Source organism: Phoxinus phoxinus (genome assembly GCF_949152265.1).
Source record: "Phoxinus phoxinus genome assembly, chromosome: 14".
NCBI classification, from domain to species: Eukaryota; Metazoa; Chordata; class Actinopteri; order Cypriniformes; family Leuciscidae; genus Phoxinus; species Phoxinus phoxinus.
The window spans coordinates 35234372-35254718 of NC_136889.1; the positions used below are offsets into that span (position 1 = coordinate 35234372).

A 20347-nucleotide genomic window follows, 5' to 3' on the forward strand; every position below is an offset into this window, starting at 1 on the left:
TATAATATAATATAATGTTCATTTTCAATCTGTACTCCGAATTTTAATGTTTGTGTTGGCTGTTTCTACATATAAAGTTTTTATACAGTAAGAAAGTTGTGATTGTGATTATTTTTTTATTCATTATCACCAAGTGGGGCCATTCAAAACCTTTAAAATGTCCCTCTTTCTCTGGAAACTGTCTCCTAATGGCTGACACACACGTGCAGGTAAGGGTCTAAATACTAGCTTTGCTATTGCCTGACACATAATTACAATATTGTGATCTGAGCATAGTGTTATACATATCGTCGGCTAACGTGAATACATCTATAAGCTAACACTGTTCTCTCACCGAGACCCGACTCCTGCCCTGTTCTCCTCACACCACAGCTCAATGCGTCTCCTCTGACCGTTGTTCTGTCTAATCCTGGCCTGTCTACTCTCTTGGCTTCATCCAGAGGTGGGTAGAGTATCCAAAAACTGTACTCAAGTAAAAGTACAAGTACTTCTAGAAATATTTACTCAAAGTAAAAGTAAAAGTAACAATCTTAATAGTTACTTGAGTAAGAGTAAAAAAGTATCCAATGAGAAAACTACTCAAGTAGTTAGTTACTAGTTACTTCGGATCATAGGCCGATATATATGATATATATATAAAACATGATATGATTTAGATATTTTTTATTTAAATGACTATTATTATCATAATTAGTATCCAATGAGAAAAGTATCCAATGAGAAAACTACTCAAGTAGCTATAGTTACTTCGGATCATAGGCCTATATATGATATATATATATATAAAACATGATATTATTTAGATATTTTTTATTTAAATGACTATCTGACTAATTTAGGGATCTTTAACAACCAGTCCTATTAAGAATCATAATTAGATAGGCTATCTTTGCCACAAAAACAGAAGAGACAAGCATTATTTCTGCCATCTGTAGCCCGAAAATCATTGCCTGTCCTTTGGTTTGTATAATAGTAACTTATACAACTACAGTTGGATTATTAGACAATGTCGAAATATAGTGAATCTGCAGAGTTTTGCATTTAAAGGCATGTAAAGGGAAACATTGACACAGAGAAGAAAGAGTTCAAACTCTTCACATGTGCTCGCGCTGACCGCTACTGAACATCTGAACACAAACGACGATCAAACGCACATCGACAGATCTTCTTCTGTCTGTTCTCCAAAATGTAGCTAATCAAATGTATATTTCTGCATGCATGTTTAAACTGGTCAACAGTGTCTAAGGCAGGCAAAGGCATTCGTTTTCAAGTTGAGTTCGCACGCCACTGCGCAATACACACACATTACCGCGGGATGGCGGGTGTTTATTTCATATGTGGACAATGGTAGCTTATTTATTGTATAAAGTAATGTATAGGCCTATGTCCAAAAAAACGGGTAATGTCATACTTTGAAGTAGTGCTATCATATTGTAATAATCTGTTTGGTTGTAAAATGTATTACCTGAATGAAATGAAATCGAATATCGTCCTGTGGAACGATATTCCACAGGATATATCGTCCTCGGCATACGAAGATAATAGAGATCTTCATCGCTGGCAACAATTATGCATTTGCAGATTTGCTTTCACTTGACTCTACTGTAGGTCCACAGCCACTTCATCCAGCTTTCTTAATGTTCTTAAATCTTCCTGTTACGACTCCGAGTCGAGTATGAATTGAAAGCGCTTCAGACGATTCAGTGCGTGTAGGAAACTGAACAGATCATACAAACTGATTCGCGAACCGATTTAGACAGATCTGCCCACTTGTTTGATGAAGTCTTTGAACAGAATAGACTCAAAAGAGTGATTCATTTGTGAATTGAGCATCGCTCATGCCCAGAAAAAAGATACAGCGCGCTTGGAATAAACTACGCATTTAACAACACTACTGCATTAAAATAAAGTAACGAGAGGAACGTCGCTCAACGTAACGAAGTAAAAGTACCGTTTTTTTATTAGAAATGTACTCGAGTAAAAGTAAAAAGTACCCACATTTAAATCTACTCTTAAAAGTACAATTTTCCCCAAAAAATACTCAAGTAAATGTAACGAAGTAAATGTACTTCGTTACTACCCACCTCTGTATAAGGCTCATAATTATATGGCTGAGGTCCGTCATACGAATAAACATTTAGGCTACAATTTCCTCAGCGTCCGAACTGTCATTGCGATCCATTGCTTTCCTATTGTTTACTTTGACTGCTCTGCCTCATGTTACGTCACTTCCGGTTTGGCGGTTTTCAAATGCGGAAGTAAAATTTTCTCACAAAAACGACTCCAGAAGCCTAAATAGCGTTTTATAAGTATATGTTTATATTTAAATCTAGTTCCTACATTATTGTTCTATACATTGGCTCACTGGGTACTCTAACCTGCAATATGCCCTTTAAATTAAAGCCCCTCAGAGACCCTTTTCGGTGTGTTACACACTGGCGTTTGGCTAAAGCGCCTCAGAGACCCTGTTCGGTGTGTTACACACTGGCGTTTGGCTAAAGCGCCTCAGAGACCCTGTTCGGTGTGTTACACACTGGCGTTTGGCTAAAGCGCCTCAGAGACCCTGTTCGGTGTGTTACACACTGGCGTTTGGCTAAAGCGCCTCAGAGACCCTGTTCGGTGTGTTACACACTGGCGTTTGGCTAAAGCGCCTCAGAGACCCTGTTCGGTGTGTTACACACCGGCGTTTGGCTAAAGCCCCTCAGAGACCCTGTTCGGTGTGTTACACACTGGCGTTTGGCTAAAGCGCCTCAGAGACCCTGTTCGGTGTGTTACACACTGGCGTTTGGCTAAAGCCCCTCAGAGACCCTGTTCGGTGTGTTACACACTGGCGTTTGGCTAAAGCCCCTCAGAGACCCTGTTCGGTGTGTTACACACCAGCGTTTGGCTAAAGCCCCTCAGAGACCCTGTTCGGTGTGTTACACACCGGCGTTTGGCTAAAGCCCCTCAGAGACCCTGTTCGGTGTGTTACACACTGGCGTTTGGCTAAAGCCCCTCAGAGACCCTGTTCGGTGTGTTACACACTGGCGTTTGGCTAAAGCCCCTCAGAGACCCTGTTCGGTGTGTTACACACCGGCGTTTGGCTAAAGCCCCTCAGAGACCCTGTTCGGTGTGTTACACACTGGCGTTTGGCTAAAGCCCCTCAGAGACGCTGTTCGGTGTGTTACACACTGGCGTTTGGCTAAAGCGCCTCAGAGACCCTGTTCGGTGTGTTACACACTGGCGTTTGGCTAAAGCCCCTCAGAGACCCTGTTCGGTGTGTTACACACTGGCGTTTGGCTAAAGCCCCTCAGAGACCCTGTTCGGTGTGTTACACACCGGCGTTTGGCTAAAGCCCCTCAGAGACCCTGTTCGGTGTGTTACACACTGGCGTTTGGCTAAAGCCCCTCAGAGACCCTGTTCGGTGTGTTACACACCGGCGTTTGGCTAAAGCCCCTCAGAGACCCTGTTCGGTGTGTTACACACCGGCGTTTGGCTAAAGCCCCTCAGAGACCCTGTTCGGTGTGTTACACACTGGCGTTTGGCTAAAGCCCCTCAGAGACCCTGTTCGGTGTGTTACACACTGGCGTTTGGCTAAAGCGCCTCAGAGACCCTGTTCGGTGTGTTACACACTGGCGTTTGGCTAAAGCGCCTCAGAGACCCTGTTCGGTGTGTTACACACTGGCGTTTGGCTAAAGCCCCTCAGAGACCCTGTTCGGTGTGTTACACACTGGCGTTTGGCTAAAGCGCCTCAGAGACCCTGTTCGGTGTGTTACACACCGGCGTTTGGCTAAAGCGCCTCAGAGACCCTGTTCGGTGTGTTACACACCGGCGTTTGGCTAAAGCCCCTCAGAGACCCTGTTCGGTGTGTTACACACCGGCGTTTGGCTAAAGCCCCTCAGAGACGCTGTTCGGTGTGTTACACACTGGCGTTTGGCTAAAGCGCCTCAGAGACCCTGTTCGGTGTGTTACACACCGGCGTTTGGCTGAAGCGCCTCAGAGACCCTGTTCGGTGTGTTACACACCGGCATTTGGCTAAAGCCCCTCAGAGACCCTGTTCGGTGTGTTACACACCGGCGTTTGGCTAAAGCGCCTCAGAGACCCTGTTCGGTGTGTTACACACTGGCGTTTGGCTAAAGCGCCTCAGAGACCCTGTTCGGTGTGTTACACACCGGCGTTTGGCTAAAGCCCCTCAGAGACCCTGTTCGGTGTGTTACACACCGGCGTTTGGCTAAAGCCCCTCAGAGACGCTGTTCGGTGTGTTACACACCGGCGTTTGGCTAAAGCGCCTCAGAGACCCTGTTCGGTGTGTTACACACTGGCGTTTGGCTAAAGCCCCTCAGAGACCCTGTTCGGTGTGTTACACACTGGCGTTTGGCTAAAGCCCCTCAGAGACCCTGTTCGGTGTGTTACACACCGGCGTTTGGCTAAAGCCCCTCAGAGACCCTGTTCGGTGTGTTACACACTGGCGTTTGGCTAAAGCGCCTCAGAGACCCTGTTCGGTGTGTTACACACTGGCGTTTGGCTAAAGCCCCTCAGAGACCCTGTTCGGTGTGTTACACACCGGCGTTTGGCTAAAGCCCCTCAGAGACCCTGTTCGGTGTGTTACACACCGGCGTTTGGCTGAAGCGCCTCAGAGACCCTGTTCGGTGTGTTACACACCGGCATTTGGCTAAAGCCCCTCAGAGACCCTGTTCGGTGTGTTACACACCGGCGTTTGGCTAAAGCCCCTCAGAGACCCTGTTCGGTGTGTTACACACCGGCGTTTGGCTGAAGCGCCTCAGAGACCCTGTTCGGTGTGTTACACACCGGCGTTTGGCTGAAGCGCCTCAGAGACCCTGTTCGGTGTGTTACACACCGGCGTTTGGCTAAAGCCCCTCAGAGACCCTGTTCGGTGTGTTACACACCGGCGTTTGGCTAAAGCCCCTCAGAGACCCTGTTCGGTGTGTTACACACCGGCGTTTGGCTGAAGCGCCTCAGAGACCCTGTTCGGTGTGTTACACACCGGCATTTGGCTAAAGCCCCTCAGAGACCCTGTTCGGTGTGTTACACACCGGCGTTTGGCTAAAGCGCCTCAGAGACCCTGTTCGGTGTGTTACACACTGGCGTTTGGCTAAAGCGCCTCAGAGACCCTGTTCGGTGTGTTACACACCGGCGTTTGGCTAAAGCCCCTCAGAGACCCTGTTCGGTGTGTTACACACCGGCGTTTGGCTAAAGCCCCTCAGAGACGCTGTTCGGTGTGTTACACACCGGCGTTTGGCTAAAGCGCCTCAGAGACCCTGTTCGGTGTGTTACACACTGGCGTTTGGCTAAAGCCCCTCAGAGACCCTGTTCGGTGTGTTACACACTGGCGTTTGGCTAAAGCCCCTCAGAGACCCTGTTCGGTGTGTTACACACCGGCGTTTGGCTAAAGCCCCTCAGAGACCCTGTTCGGTGTGTTACACACTGGCGTTTGGCTAAAGCGCCTCAGAGACCCTGTTCGGTGTGTTACACACTGGCGTTTGGCTAAAGCCCCTCAGAGACCCTGTTCGGTGTGTTACACACCGGCGTTTGGCTAAAGCGCCTCAGAGACCCTGTTCGGTGTGTTACACACTGGCGTTTGGCTAAAGCGCCTCAGAGACCCTGTTCGGTGTGTTACACACCGGCGTTTGGCTAATGCCCCTCAGAGACGCTGTTCGGTGTGTTACACACTGGCGTTTGGCTAAAGCGCCTCAGAGACCCTGTTCGGTGTGTTACACACCGGCGTTTGGCTAATGCCCCTCAGAGACGCTGTTCGGTGTGTTACACACTGGCGTTTGGCTAAAGCCCCTCAGAGACCCTGTTCGGTGTGTTACACACTGGCGTTTGGCTAAAGCCCCTCAGAGACCCTGTTCGGTGTGTTACACACTGGCGTTTGGCTAAAGCGCCTCAGAGACCCTGTTCGGTGTGTTACACACCGGCGTTTGGCTAAAGCCCCTCAGAGACCCTGTTCGGTGTGTTACACACTGGCGTTTGGCTAAAGCGCCTCAGAGACCCTGTTCGGTGTGTTACACACTGGCGTTTGGCTAAAGCCCCTCAGAGACCCTGTTCGGTGTGTTACACACTGGCGTTTGGCTAAAGCGCCTCAGAGACCCTGTTCGGTGTGTTACACACCGGCGTTTGGCTAAAGCGCCTCAGAGACCCTGTTCGGTGTGTTACACACCGGCGTTTGGCTAAAGCCCCTCAGAGACCCTGTTCGGTGTGTTACACACCGGCGTTTGGCTAAAGCCCCTCAGAGACGCTGTTCGGTGTGTTACACACCGGCGTTTGGCTAAAGCGCCTCAGAGACCCTGTTCGGTGTGTTACACACTGGCGTTTGGCTAAAGCGCCTCAGAGACCCTGTTCGGTGTGTTACACACTGGCGTTTGGCTAAAGCGCCTCAGAGACCCTGTTCGGTGTGTTACACACCGGCGTTTGGCTAAAGCCCCTCAGAGACCCTGTTCGGTGTGTTACACACCGGCGTTTGGCTAAAGCCCCTCAGAGACGCTGTTCGGTGTGTTACACACTGGCGTTTGGCTAAAGCCCCTCAGAGACCCTGTTCGGTGTGTTACACACCGGCGTTTGGCTAAAGCGCCTCAGAGACCCTGTTCGGTGTGTTACACACTGGCGTTTGGCTAAAGCGCCTCAGAGACCCTGTTCGGTGTGTTACACACCGGCGTTTGGCTAAAGCGCCTCAGAGACCCTGTTCGGTGTGTTACACACTGGCGTTTGGCTAAAGCGCCTCAGAGACCCTGTTCGGTGTGTTACACACTGGCGTTTGGCTAAAGCCCCTCAGAGACCCTGTTCGGTGTGTTACACACTGGCGTTTGGCTAAAGCGCCTCAGAGACCCTGTTCGGTGTGTTACACACCGGCGTTTGGCTAAAGCGCCTCAGAGACCCTGTTCGGTGTGTTACACACCGGCGTTTGGCTAAAGCGCCTCAGAGACCCTGTTCGGTGTGTTACACACTGGCGTTTGGCTAAAGCGCCTCAGAGACCCTGTTCGGTGTGTTACACACCGGCGTTTGGCTAAAGCGCCTCAGAGACCCTGTTCGGTGTGTTACACACTGGCGTTTGGCTAAAGCGCCTCAGAGACCCTGTTCGGTGTGTCACACACTGGCGTTTGGCTAAAGCGCCTCAGAGACCCTGTTCGGTGTGTTACACACTGGCGTTTGGCTAAAGCGCCTCAGAGACCCTGTTCGGTGTGTTACACACCGGCGTTTGGCTAAAGCGCCTCAGAGACCCTGTTCGGTGTGTTACACACTGGCGTTTGGCTAAAGCGCCTCAGAGACCCTGTTCGGTGTGTTACACACTGGCGTTTGGCTAAAGCCCCTCAGAGACCCTGTTCGGTGTGTTACACACCGGCGTTTGGCTAAAGCGCCTCAGAGACCCTGTTCGGTGTGTTACACACCGGCGTTTGGCTAAAGCGCCTCAGAGACCCTGTTCGGTGTGTTACACACCGGCGTTTGGCTAAAGCCCCTCAGAGACGCTGTTCGGTGTGTTACACACTGGCGTTTGGCTAAAGCCCCTCAGAGACCCTGTTCGGTGTGTTACACACTGGCGTTTGGCTAAAGCCCCTCAGAGACCCTGTTCGGTGTGTTACACACTGGCGTTTGGCTAAAGCGCCTCAGAGACCCTGTTCGGTGTGTTACACACTGGCGTTTGGCTAAAGCGCCTCAGAGACCCTGTTCGGTGTGTTACACACCGGCGTTTGGCTAAAGCCCCTCAGAGACCCTGTTCGGTGTGTTACACACCGGCGTTTGGCTAAAGCCCCTCAGAGACCCTGTTCGGTGTGTTACACACTGGCGTTTGGCTAAAGCGCCTCAGAGACCCTGTTCGGTGTGTTACACACTGGCGTTTGGCTAAAGCGCCTCAGAGACCCTGTTCGGTGTGTTACACACTGGCGTTTGGCTAAAGCGCCTCAGAGACCCTGTTCGGTGTGTTACACACTGGCGTTTGGCTAAAGCCCCTCAGAGACCCTGTTCGGTGTGTTACACACTGGCGTTTGGCTAAAGCCCCTCAGAGACCCTGTTCGGTGTGTTACACACCGGCGTTTGGCTAAAGCCCCTCAGAGACCCTGTTCGGTGTGTTACACACTGGCGTTTGGCTAAAGCCCCTCAGAGACGCTGTTCGGTGTGTTACACACTGGCGTTTGGCTAAAGCCCCTCAGAGACCCTGTTCGGTGTGTTACACACCGGCGTTTGGCTAAAGCCCCTCAGAGACGCTGTTCGGTGTGTTACACACTGGCGTTTGGCTAAAGCCCCTCAGAGACCCTGTTCGGTGTGTTACACACCGGCGTTTGGCTAAAGCCCCTCAGAGACCCTGTTCGGTGTGTTACACACTGGCGTTTGGCTAAAGCGCCTCAGAGACCCTGTTCGGTGTGTTACACACTGGCGTTTGGCTAAAGCGCCTCAGAGACCCTGTTCGGTGTGTTACACACTGGCGTTTGGCTAAAGCCCCTCAGAGACCCTGTTCGGTGTGTTACACACCGGCGTTTGGCTAAAGCCCCTCAGAGACTCTGTTCGGTGTGTTACACACTGGCGTTTGGCTAAAGCCCCTCAGAGACCCTGTTCGGTGTGTTACACACTGGCGTTTGGCTAAAGCCCCTCAGAGACCCTGTTCGGTGTGTTACACACTGGCGTTTGGCTAAAGCCCCTCAGAGACCCTGTTCGGTGTGTTACACACCGGCGTTTGGCTAAAGCCCCTCAGAGACTCTGTTCGGTGTGTTACACACTGGCGTTTGGCTAAAGCGCCTCAGAGACCCTGTTCGGTGTGTTACACACTGGCGTTTGGCTAAAGCCCCTCAGAGACTCTGTTCGGTGTGTTACACACTGGCGTTTGGCTAAAGCGCCTCAGAGACCCTGTTCGGTGTGTTACACACTGGCGTTTGGCTAAAGCCCCTCAGAGACCCTGTTCGGTGTGTGTTACACACTGGCGTTTGGCTAAAGCCCCTCAGAGACCCTGTTCGGTGTGTTACACACTGGCGTTTGGCTAAAGCGCCTCAGAGACCCTGTTCGGTGTGTTACACACTGGCGTTTGGCTAAAGCGCCTCAGAGACCCTGTTCGGTGTGTTACACACTGGCGTTTGGCTAAAGCCCCTCAGAGACGCTGTTCGGTGTGTTACACACTGGCGTTTGGCTAAAGCCCCTCAGAGACGCTGTTCGGTGTGTTACACACTGGCGTTTGGCTAAAGCCCCTCAGAGACCCTGTTCGGTGTGTTACACACTGGCGTTTGGCTAAAGCCCCTCAGAGACTCTGTTCGGTGTGTTACACACTGGCGTTTGGCTAAAGCCCCTCAGAGACCCTGTTCGGTGTGTTACACACTGGCGTTTGGCTAAAGCGCCTCAGAGACTCTGTTCGGTGTGTTACACACTGGCGTTTGGCTAAAGTAGAGACCCTGTTCGGTGTGTTACACACTGGCGTTTGGCTAAAGTAGAGACCCTGTTCGGTGTGTTACACACTGGCGTTTGGCTAAAGCCCCTCAGAGACTCTGTTCGGTGTGTTACACACTGGCGTTTGGCTAAAGTAGAGACCCTGTTCGGTGTGTTACACACTGGCGTTTGGCTAAAGTAGAGACCCTGTTCGAGCCCCAGTCAACACACTTGAACTCAGACAGATGCTCATGCTTTTTCTGGTCTTTTATCTTAGTGAGCGTGAGGCCCTGAGCTCAGATCAGTCTGAATCACACACACACACACACACACACACGCGCGCGCACGTCAGTGAGTCCTTCAGCTGAAGACTTTTCCAGTGGAAATCTGTGATGTTCGACTGTGACTGTCACGCCATTGCATTGTCTTTTGTCGCTCAGGTTTGAACAGCATGAAGGTGCAGATGATGACAGAATTTGAATTCTCCCTGTAATAATGTATTACTAGGTTTCATCACTTTGACTTGAATAGCTGTTTCGTGATGGACTTTAACACACAATGAGCCCTTTAATAACCCTCATAACCCAGACATTTGTCTCTTATATGCCTGAAGCAGACTCACAGTCCCTTTCAACCTCAAACATCTGCTGGAGAATACACTTCAAGCAGTTTATTAGGCTAAATTAAGCAGGTAGCCTACTTGCTTAATTCCACAAATTGCTTGTAATATATCCTCCAGTGGATATTTGTGAGGGATTGTGTGCCTGCTCTTATGGATGTGAGACGGTGTGTGTGTGTTTGAGTGACAGGAACAGCAGCGCTCAGTAACTCTGCTATATCTGATGCAGAGCAGATGTTGACAGGGAGGTCATCATCACTATAGTGGACTATAAAAGAGTATAAACTGCTCAAAACCAATCCAACGTTCACAGAACACACGTACATTCACTATAGGCTACATATGGATGGCATGCGCACACATTTGAAACATGATCTGTGAGATAGGCTATACATATAGCACATGTGGGATATACTTACATGTATATATAGCACTGTTTACTCAGCACAACATAGGCTACTACACCAACTGCATATAGATATAACTTTACAGAATTTCCTTTCTTTCTTTCCACAAAAGATCAACAAATAATACAATACCACAAATAATGAATAATATCAGTGCTGGTTTTAGTCGAATGCTTTGAGAGAGTAAATCATTTTAGTTCGTGTGTAAAACCCTGATCTAAAGCACAAAGAGAGAGAGAGCTTGAGAAAAGAAGTGTAGGCGGGGCTTAGCGCACTTTTGCTTCTCGATTGGTCATTGGTTACATCATTCAACCACGGTGTTTAGTGATTGGACACACGATTGTAGTCGGTGGTATCAATAATATTCCGCTTAGTCACTTTCGAGGAGTCTGATAACTTTCAGCAGTGTCGAGCCTCGGCGTCTTCTCCTTCTGCGGGTTACTGTCTCCTCTCACCTCCAGCCCCACACACTGGCATATCAGCACAGCTTCCAAATGGAAGAAGCAGACAAAGTTTCATCATCCAGTGCACCTGAAGCTCCGCGCGATACTGCGATCATGAATGAAGCCGGTCAGACACGGGACGCGGAGGAGGAGAGGACCGAGAAAACTAGTTCTCCACAAACAACCGAGAAAACTAGTTCTCCACAAACAACTGAGGTAACTAGTTCTCCACAGACAACTGAGGTAACTAGTTTTCCACAAACAACCGAGAAAACGAGTTCTCCACAGACAACCGAGAAAACTAGTTCTCCACAGACAACTGAGATAACTAGTTTTCCACAAACAACCGAGAAAACTAGTTCTCCACAGACAACCGAGAAAACTAGTTCTCCACAAACAACCGAGGTAACTAGTTCTCCGCAGATTACTGAAGAAATTAGTGCTTCACAGACAACTGAAGAAACTAGTTCTCCGCATCCAGCAGAAATGATCGTTACTCCAGAGATGGCGGAGGAAAGCGTTACTCCTGTAACGTTAAGTGAAGTTCCAGTGAAGCAGACCAGCACAGAGGCAGAAGTAACGTCTACTTCACAGACATATCCAGTGATCACTGAAGCTGCCGTTACTCCTGAGACAGCGGAGGAAAGCGTTACTCCACCTGTACCTGAAGCCGTTACTAACGCGGAGGAAAGCGTTACTCCACCTGTAACTGAAGCCGTTACTAACGCGGAGGAAAGCGGTACTCCACCTGTAACTGCCGTTACTAACGCGGAGGAAAGCGGTACTCCACCTGTACCTGAAGCCGTTACTTACGCGGAGGAAAGCGGTACTCCGCCTGTAACTGCCGTTACTAACGCGGAGGAAAGCGGTACTCCACCTGTACCTGAAGCCGTTACTTACGCGGAGGAAAGCGTTACTCCACCTGTAACTGCCGTTACTAACGCGGAGGAAAGCGGTACTCCACCTGTACCTGAAGCCGTTACTTACGCGGAGGAAAGCGTTACTCCACCTGTAACTGCCGTTACTAACGCGGAGGAAAGCGGTACTCCACCTGTACCTGAAGCCGTTACTTACGCGGAGGAAAGCGGTACTCCGCCTGTAACCGAAGCCGTTACTCCAGAAGTAACATCCTCTCAGCAGACAGTGATGAGAGAGGAGCGCGTGACTCCGGTGAAGTCCGCGGAAAGTCCCCCACCGGAGATCAGCAGCTCGTGTGCGGCTCACACACACTCTCTCTCATCCGAAGCCCGTGAGGAGGAGAAGGAGAAACCCCCGCACACTCTTCATCCATCATCATCCAGTGAGTATAACACTGATTTCGGCGGCATTAGTGTTGAGATCGATGGGGGCTGCGGCGATTTCTGATGTTGAATTTGTCGTCGGAATTTTGAAGCGATCAGATGCATGTGTGAGTGAGACCGCAGGGAATGAGCAGTTATCGGCATTATGTGAAATGCTGCAGTGTTGCAGTGATATTTGTTTCCCGCTGGGGAAATGTGGCATGATGAGGCATTATTGTGTGAATATGGTCGATGCGGCCCACCCGCTCCACGAACAAAGACCCGCAGCGCGCCCGATGCTGTAGGGTTCAGCCGTTAATATAGAGGAGGCTATTTGTGGTTTTGTGTGACGTGAGTTTTTTTTTTAATACATTAATATAAATGTGTGTATGTATACACGTGTAGCCTATACAAATCATTTAAACGTGTGTGTGTGTGTGTGTGTGTGTGTGTGTGTGTGTGTGTAGTCTGTGTAGCCTACTGTGTGACATACAGATGAATGTATGTATGTATGTGTATATATATATATATATATATATATATATATATATATATATATTGTGTGTATGTTGTTTATGATGTGTTTTTTAAATACATTTATAGGTGTGTGTGTGTCTTATACAGCATGAGTACTGCACATTGCTCCCTCATCAGTCACACCCAGTCTGTGCTTGTGCTGGTGAGCTGTGTTTAGATGAGGAAGATGTCCAGAATGTGTAGTTGTGGGGTACTTCAGGAAAGGGTTAGGAAGCACTGAGCTAGAAAATGCATTAAAGGGATAGTTGTCATCTACTCCGTGTCGTTCGTATTTTAAATGTGTTTTTAGTATTTTTATTGTGTGGTTATTAATTGCATGTTATATTTTTCTTTCTTTTTGTTATTTTTTCTGTACAGCACTTTGGTCAACTTTGGTTGTTATAAAGTGCTTAACAAATAAAGTTGGTATGGTATGGTTCCAAACCCATAAGACTTTTGTCCATCTTCCGAACACAAAAGGAAATCTTCTTGATGAAATCTGAGACTTTTCTTTCCCTCCATTGACAGTTATGCAACTACCACTTTGACACTTCAAAAAGTTCAGATCGTAAAATTAATCAATGTGAATTAATCTGTTTAGTCCAAATTTTCTGAAGAGACTTTATCGCATTGTATGGTGAACTATGATGAGGTTCATTCTGGTGTTACGCAGCACGTTTGAGCTTCTCAAGAACCAATGAGATTCATTCTGGTGTTTTGGCGCTTTTCCCCTGCATGGTACGGCTCGGTACGGCTCGACTCGGTACGGCACGGTTCGGTTCGCTTTAGCTCGGTTGCTTTTCCACTGCAGTTAGTACCGCTTCAAAGTGGGTGGGACTGATCGTTAATAGTTGCCGCCTCTACTGGCTCGGTAGTCACTTTTTAGTTTTTTTAATTTGTCCCTACACTGTTTGTAGGTCCGGTGGTAGCCGTGTGCGGCTAAGAGCTGTGCTACTTCTTGGAACACTTTTTCATTCCGTGTTGCCCCATCAGCTCTCGCCGGATCCGCTCCTCGCCAACCAGCGAGAGGAACGTCTGCACCTCGTCCACTGACCACGATTCAGCCATTTCTTGTTTTTTTTTTTTTTACTTCTTTTGTCAAGTAAATACTCTAAAAACAGGTGCTACCGCGTTGGCTGTTGTCTGGCTATTTAAATCTAGCGGGTTTAGTCGTGTCTCGTATCGCAAATACAATGACGCTGAAGTGACGATTCTGTCTGACCAATCAGTGATCTGCAGTGTTTTCACTTCACATTTAGTATCGGTACGGTACGCTTGGAACCTCAACAGAGGTGGTACCATTTATAGCGAGCCGTGCCGTACCGTACCATGCAGTGGAAAAGCGCCATTACACAGCACGTTTGAGCTTCTCGTTAGCTGATAAATTTTTATTTGTTGATAAATGCCTAAATTCAATCTGTTCATCATATAAAGCGATGAGTCTTTTCAGGAAATTTGGATTAAACTGCTCAATTCATATGGATTAGTTTTAAGATCTCTTTATGAATTTAAACGCCAATGTGGTAGTTGCATAGCTGTCAATGAAGGGGCAGAAAATCTCTCTGATTTCATGAAAAAGATCTTAAGACTTTTGTTCATCTTCCGAACAAAAATGAAGTGTTTGGAACATGAGAGTGAGTAAATGACAGAATTTTAATTTTGGGGTTTTGTTCTCCTGAATTTTCGGTTTCAGCCCAGAAATGTAATTTTGGTGCATCACTCGTTCATGCTGAATGCATTTTGTTCTCCAAAGAAAAGTAATTGACTCCGTTACAGCGGATCTCAGTCCTGGTTTAGGCAATCTCTCCCTGCTTTACCCGTGGTGTTTGAGTCTTAAGTGCGATTTATCGACTCCTTGACCAACAGAAGTTTGCTCGTGTGATGATCCTCTGATCTAGGCGGTCATCTCTCAGCGTACGTGTTATTTAGGACCGCAATAGTCTAAATAAAGACTGAGACGTCTTCATGCTCATTTTCATTTGGAGTGGAACAATGTTAAGTGAGTGTTGAGTGACACTGTGCTTCTGTTATCTTATCTGATCCAGAGCTCCAGACCAACCTAAGAGAGCTATGAACCAATAACATCACAATATTACTGTTTTATTAAGAAGTGCAGTTACCAATAATCTCATGGAAATGCACAGCGAGTTTGAGTTAAATGCAGATGTGAATTTACTTCTATGAGCAACAGCACTCACGATCTGTGACACATTTTCTCTAAGCTCTCGCTGTCCAAAGCCAAGCTGGTGAACGGCCCGGACGAGCATTCGTTCTCTCTGCCGTTTGACGTCTCTCATACGCAACAGGAACAGCGCTGTGCAATAATCACAGATAGTCAAACTTGATTGCATGCTTGATAAGAATTTCAGTGTTATTGTTCAGGTGTGGTTGAATAACCTTTGGATTGTGTGACTCTTACAGCAACTTCTGCACATTAAGTAACGCCTATTTGATTTATAAACTGCAGAATAACATATGGTGCCTCTGGGAAAAAGGCCATTGCTGCCATTGTATTTATTAATTTTTTAACATGATGATTCATTTTTAATATCTACAACAAAAACGGCTCCTGATTACCACGTGGCCATGGCGGTTTTCACATAAACATGGGTTTCTTAGCCTGGCTTGTTCTCTTTTTTTGAGAGAAAACTGATATTTTGTGATCCTATTGGCTTGAACACATAGCTGACTAAATGAAAATGATCTCGTCCCCTTCTATAAACCTCTTGCCCTCTGACTCGGGCTTTCGTGAGTGAAACGCCTTCATGTGGTTGTTTTCCAGATGATCCCGAACCTGCTCCGGCTCCTGGCGTCGCTCCTGCGCTCTTCCAGCCTCAGTTTCCTTCAGGTACGTTTCTCGAATGCTGATGTGGTTTTCATCTTTGTGCTGCCGTTTGTTTAGTGCTTGCATTTAGGGTAATGTTTGACCTGATATAATTTAACATCATGGAAGAATGATTTTCACTGATCTGGACTAGGGTTGTCATGATGCCAGTAATCCGTACTCATACCAGTGAAGTTTTTGATTTTCAGTCCTTTTAATACCACCACATAAACTTAAATGCCGTTAAACATATCCCATCATTTAAAACTCCACTTATTTAAAATATTGTATGAATATTGAACAATTAATTTAAATTGAGTTTTCTGTTGAGCCCATGAGCATTTCCGGGTTCGGTCAGATCTCAACCGTGGGCAAATTATGAAATTTCTACGTGTGCAGGAGCAGGTCTTGAATATTAATGAGGTTATGTGACTGCACATCCGTATGAAGTAAAGCCTTCTCTAAATACCATTAGTAATTGAACTGTACTGCCGATACTATTAAGATAATTTTCTGTCGTGTTATAATTGATTGGTATGCAAACACTGGTATTGATAGCCCTAATGCAGCCTCAGGCTCACAGAATGTGTCCTGGAACGGGTGAAATGATTGACATTACTCTTGATTTGTGCAATTTTGCTCCGTCTGCTTAAGCACTCAGATGGTTGATTGTTCTGCCTCTCTTCTGCCGTTCACAAGTCTCTGAATAACGAGAGAAGCTTGGTCTCCTACAAGTCTGTAATGCTTTGCATCAGTTAGGCTAATCTTTAAAGCAAAACTGTTAACATCCTCATATATTGCATTCTTTCAGAACAGATATGTATTAATTGCATGACCACCTGATTTTAGAGAGAAGTGTATGCTTTCATTGAAGGACAAACTCTTGGAAAGTCTGAAAGGTGAAGTGTTGTATCTGCAGTAGCCATGAGGGGATTTAGCTTGAAGATTGTGAAACCCTGACAGGGTCGTCCACAGGGCCAGACTCCAGCTAACCGCAGTTCATGTCTCGTTCTGATCCCGCAGACTGCTGGGATTCTCAGTCCGTAGCTTCACAGGCCTCTGAGCTAACTATGGACTCTTTGGGACACAAGGACTCGGCAGGATTCGACCCGGATGTGCTAAGCCAGTCAGATGACGACTTCATGTTTGAAACGAAGAAGAGTCCCTTTCAGGCGTTTTCCCCTCTAAACGACGGTCTCGGGGAAACGCTGGCCGATAGTCCGTCTCCAGACCTGGTCCAAGATGCGTATGATGGAGAAGAAGCTCACGCGCAGTCAGAGTCAAGAGAAGCCAAACATGAGCTTTCCCTTTCGTATGCTCCCGATGTCAACACGGCGTCCGATGACCAGCCGATGTCTCTCCCAGATATTTTGAAATCTTCTCCGATGAACCCTGAAAAAATGGACTCTGGCTCATCAGAAGGAAGCCCCGAGTTCAGCCCGGCTCATAGAAGAGGGAACGATTCCCCCAAACCCGCGTTCGCGGCGTCTGCTAACAGTCTGGACTCCAAGATCTTGCTTCTGAAGGAGATGGCCGAGGTCACGGAGGCGAGAGCGGCCGCAGAGAAGGCCAAGCTGGACAACTCAGAGCAGAGTTTTGCAGCTTTCGATCTTGTGAAAGAGGCGGACGTGCCTCAAAAAGCGGACAGTCTTTTGAAGGACAAGGTTGAGGTGTTAAGCCAGACTTCTGTTCCAGTGGCGCACAAATTTGATTGTCTGAGCTTCCCATTGGGAAAGGCTCAGGAACAGTGGGATTCTGAGAGCCCTTCTGCGGACTCCTTCTCCCCGGTGTTGGACGCGGTGACCCAGAAACCCTCGAGCTTCTCCGCGGAGCAGGAGCGCCGAGACGAGGCGTCCGAGCCTGAGCCGTCCTCTGAAGAGTTCGAGTTTATCGAGAGGCCGACACGAGGAGCTGCCGAGGACTTTCTGGAGATGCAGGATAGCCTGACGTTCATGAAACCGGCATCAGGAGTGTTGCTGGATGAAGACAGATCTCCTGAACTGGAGTCTGTAGCCGAAGAGGACGATCAGATCTCCTACCATCTTCCCCCCCCGGCGTCAGGCCTGGAACCTGATGTACACGAGCTTTCCCCAACTCCAGTAACCCGTCCTCCAGCGGATAAACCTGGATCCGGGATCAGGGAAGCTGAAGGAATCCCGATGTCAGATCCGAGCGCAGCGGCAGGTAAATCCATCACGGGCCGTCATCAGTGTCACCACCACAGCCCTCTCCCTTCACTGGACCTTTCATTTACCCATCGTGTTCTGTCTGTACGGTCATCATTTGTGTTTTCCCCTCATCTCTCATGCATCTCACCTTCGGCACGGCATGATGTCGCATTATGAGTCCGTTTGCATGATCACCTTTCTGTTTGATTCGCTCACTGTGGAACAACTTGCTTTGATCCCTATTCTGAAAAATATGTTTTCAGATTTGTAAAATGAATCACTGAAGAGAGCAATGCGCTGAAACGTTTTCTCCTGTCCATTTGTTCGAAATTCACTTTGCACTTTTTGTACGATGCAATCCATAAAATATATATATATTTTTATAGACTTTTGTAGTCTGGGCTGAATCCAGTGTGCGTCCAGCCAACTTCTTGCTCGTTTTCCAGATTTGTGAAATGACCACTTTGGCTCAATCTACATATGATTGCCTACTTGCTTGGGATTAGGCTAGTTTTCTAGAATAATGTGTAGTGTTAGTGCTGCTCATTGCAGCACTGGCTCTTCATGCCCAGCAGTGGTGAAGCAGTCGATGGACTGTGTGCACAGAGCTCTGAAACTGCTCATCGGTCTATCCGGAGGCAGACTGGACTTTATGCCCTGGCTTGCAGTAAGTGAGAGACTCGGCTGTTACGGTCAAGGAATTTCCCTTGCGGTAATTGAGTGGCTCAATAGCGCGATATGCTGTATTATCGCCATTTATTTATCCTTAACATATTGTTAAATAGCTCTCTTTATTTGATTATTACTTAAAGCTACACTGTGTGATTTTTACCCCCATCTAGCGGTGAAAAGGTATATGACCATCCAGTGAATATTAGTTTCTGTTCCTCTCAATTCCGATTTCGTTTTAACTCCTACGGTGGCCAATGTAGTCCAAGATTAACATGGCTTCCAGTTCGACCTCGTCCATTGTGTTCCTTCAAGTGATGAGGTTACTTTAGAAAACTATTATAATTTGCAGTAATTTAATTTGTCAGTTAACATATAGGTTATGACATCTATGTAAAATGAATAATAGTTTTATGTTTTCGTTATTTTTTTTACCATTTCATTGCTAACATCAGCTAACTATTGGAAACTATGATACAAATTTTCATGATTCTTTGATGAATAAAAAATTAAAAGAAAAGCATTTATTTACAAACGAAATATTTTGTAACATTGCACATGTTTTAATGTCACCTTTGATAACTTTAATGCATTCTTACTGAAAAAAAAAATCTGACTAACCAACACATTTTTGAACGGCAGTGTACATTCAGTAGGTTATTATTTATTGCAATATAAACACTGTCCGAGTGATCAACAAGGTATCTCTTCATTTACCAGTCGAAGACGGAGCAACTTTCTGCTCTTATGTTTACTCCGTGCACTGTCAAGGTCTTCACCGTGTTTGTCGTGGTACCGGTCTTTGCAGCAATTATTTTACCGCAAATACTGCATCGCGTGCTGTTGGCATCGAGCCTGGAGAAATTTACCCACACTTTTGATCGACTTTTCCACATCTTTAAGGTATGATGTGTGTGTGCTCGCGTCTCATATGAATATGTGCGCGGATAATTTGTGTGTGTGTGTGTGCTCTCGTCTCAAATGAATATGTGCGCGGAGAATTTGTGTGTGTGTATGTGTGCTCGCGTCTCATATGAATGTGCGCGGAGAATTTGTGTGTGTTTGTGTGTGTGCTCGCGTCTCATATGAATGTGCGCGGAGAATTTGTGTGTGTGTGTGTGTGTGTGTGTGTGTGTGTGTGTGTGTGCGTGTGTGTGTGTGTGTGTGCGCTCGCGTCTCATATGAATATGTACGCGGAGAGTTTGTGTGTGTGTGTGTGTGTGTGTGTGTGTGTGTTTCTCGCGTCTCATTTGTCTTGTTGATTTGCCTGTTGCGTTGCCGTCTTAATTCTCTTTTTCGCTTCCTTGGCGACTCATACATATCCTCGAGAATAAGAGTGATTCAGGTTTTTATATAGCAGTCTCAAACAATCCCCCTCTTCACATGTGCCGACACGGTGCCGTTCCATCGAGTGTTAAAACGCGAAAGGCGAAGCTTGAATTAACGGGTATGTCCCTCTTTGGCTAATGTACTTTCAAGATGGAGGGGCAACATGGCGACCGGCATTCGAACCCCCCACCCGTATGTATTTTCAATGGCATATTATACACTCACGAGAATACTTTATTACTTGAACGAAGTAAATATACATTAATGAGCACATATATTTTTGAAAGAACTAAGTGTTTTTAGCTAAGAATAAACTAAAAAAGTTACACAGTGTAGCTTTAAGTTACACATATTGTATATGCATTTGCAGGGCCGTTTCTAGGTTGTAAAGCATTAGGGGCTGAGCCTGAATCATCAGGGCCTGGGGGTGTGTACTGAGATAACATTAATCTGATACAGAGAGTGTGTATTGTAGGCTTATACTCAGGGGCAGACTGGGTCAAAGATTGCACCGCACTGGAGCCACACCAGCCTACAGCCATTGGCTGCATGAGCCCAGAAAATGTGGATTTCTCTGACCTACATTTGTGCATTATAAGGTGTTTGAAGGCCAAAAAAATTGGATAACAAAAGCTTTAAAAGCATCTCAGTTGAGTAGCATCAATTATTTGCCAAGCAGAGAACAGATTCTCTGTAGAGTGAGGATAATGTTGCAATGAATGATCCACACTACAAAATGGAAAATGC

At 47.1% G+C, this 20347-nt stretch overlaps 1 protein-coding gene and 1 long non-coding RNA gene across 3 annotated transcripts in view; one reads left to right on the forward strand and one right to left on the reverse strand.

Annotated features, from left to right (window-relative positions):
• LOC307009974 overlaps positions 1-20347 on the reverse strand; it is a 135051-nt gene that overhangs the window by 75875 nt on the left and 38829 nt on the right. The window lies entirely within an intron of this gene.
• Positions 10702-20347, forward strand: part of rtn4b (reticulon 4b) — a 50671-nt gene continuing 41025 nt past the window's right edge. The window contains exons 1-3 of one of the 2 annotated variants that reach the window (XM_079634247.1): positions 10702-12114; positions 15393-15458; positions 16458-17618. In XM_079634247.1, the coding sequence (XP_079490373.1) occupies positions 10866-12114; positions 15393-15458; positions 16458-17618 (2476 nt within the window). In that variant the 5' untranslated portion in view covers positions 10702-10865. The remainder of the gene's footprint in view (positions 12115-15392; positions 15459-16457; positions 17619-20347) is intronic. The other variant, XM_079634248.1, reaches the window with a different exon arrangement.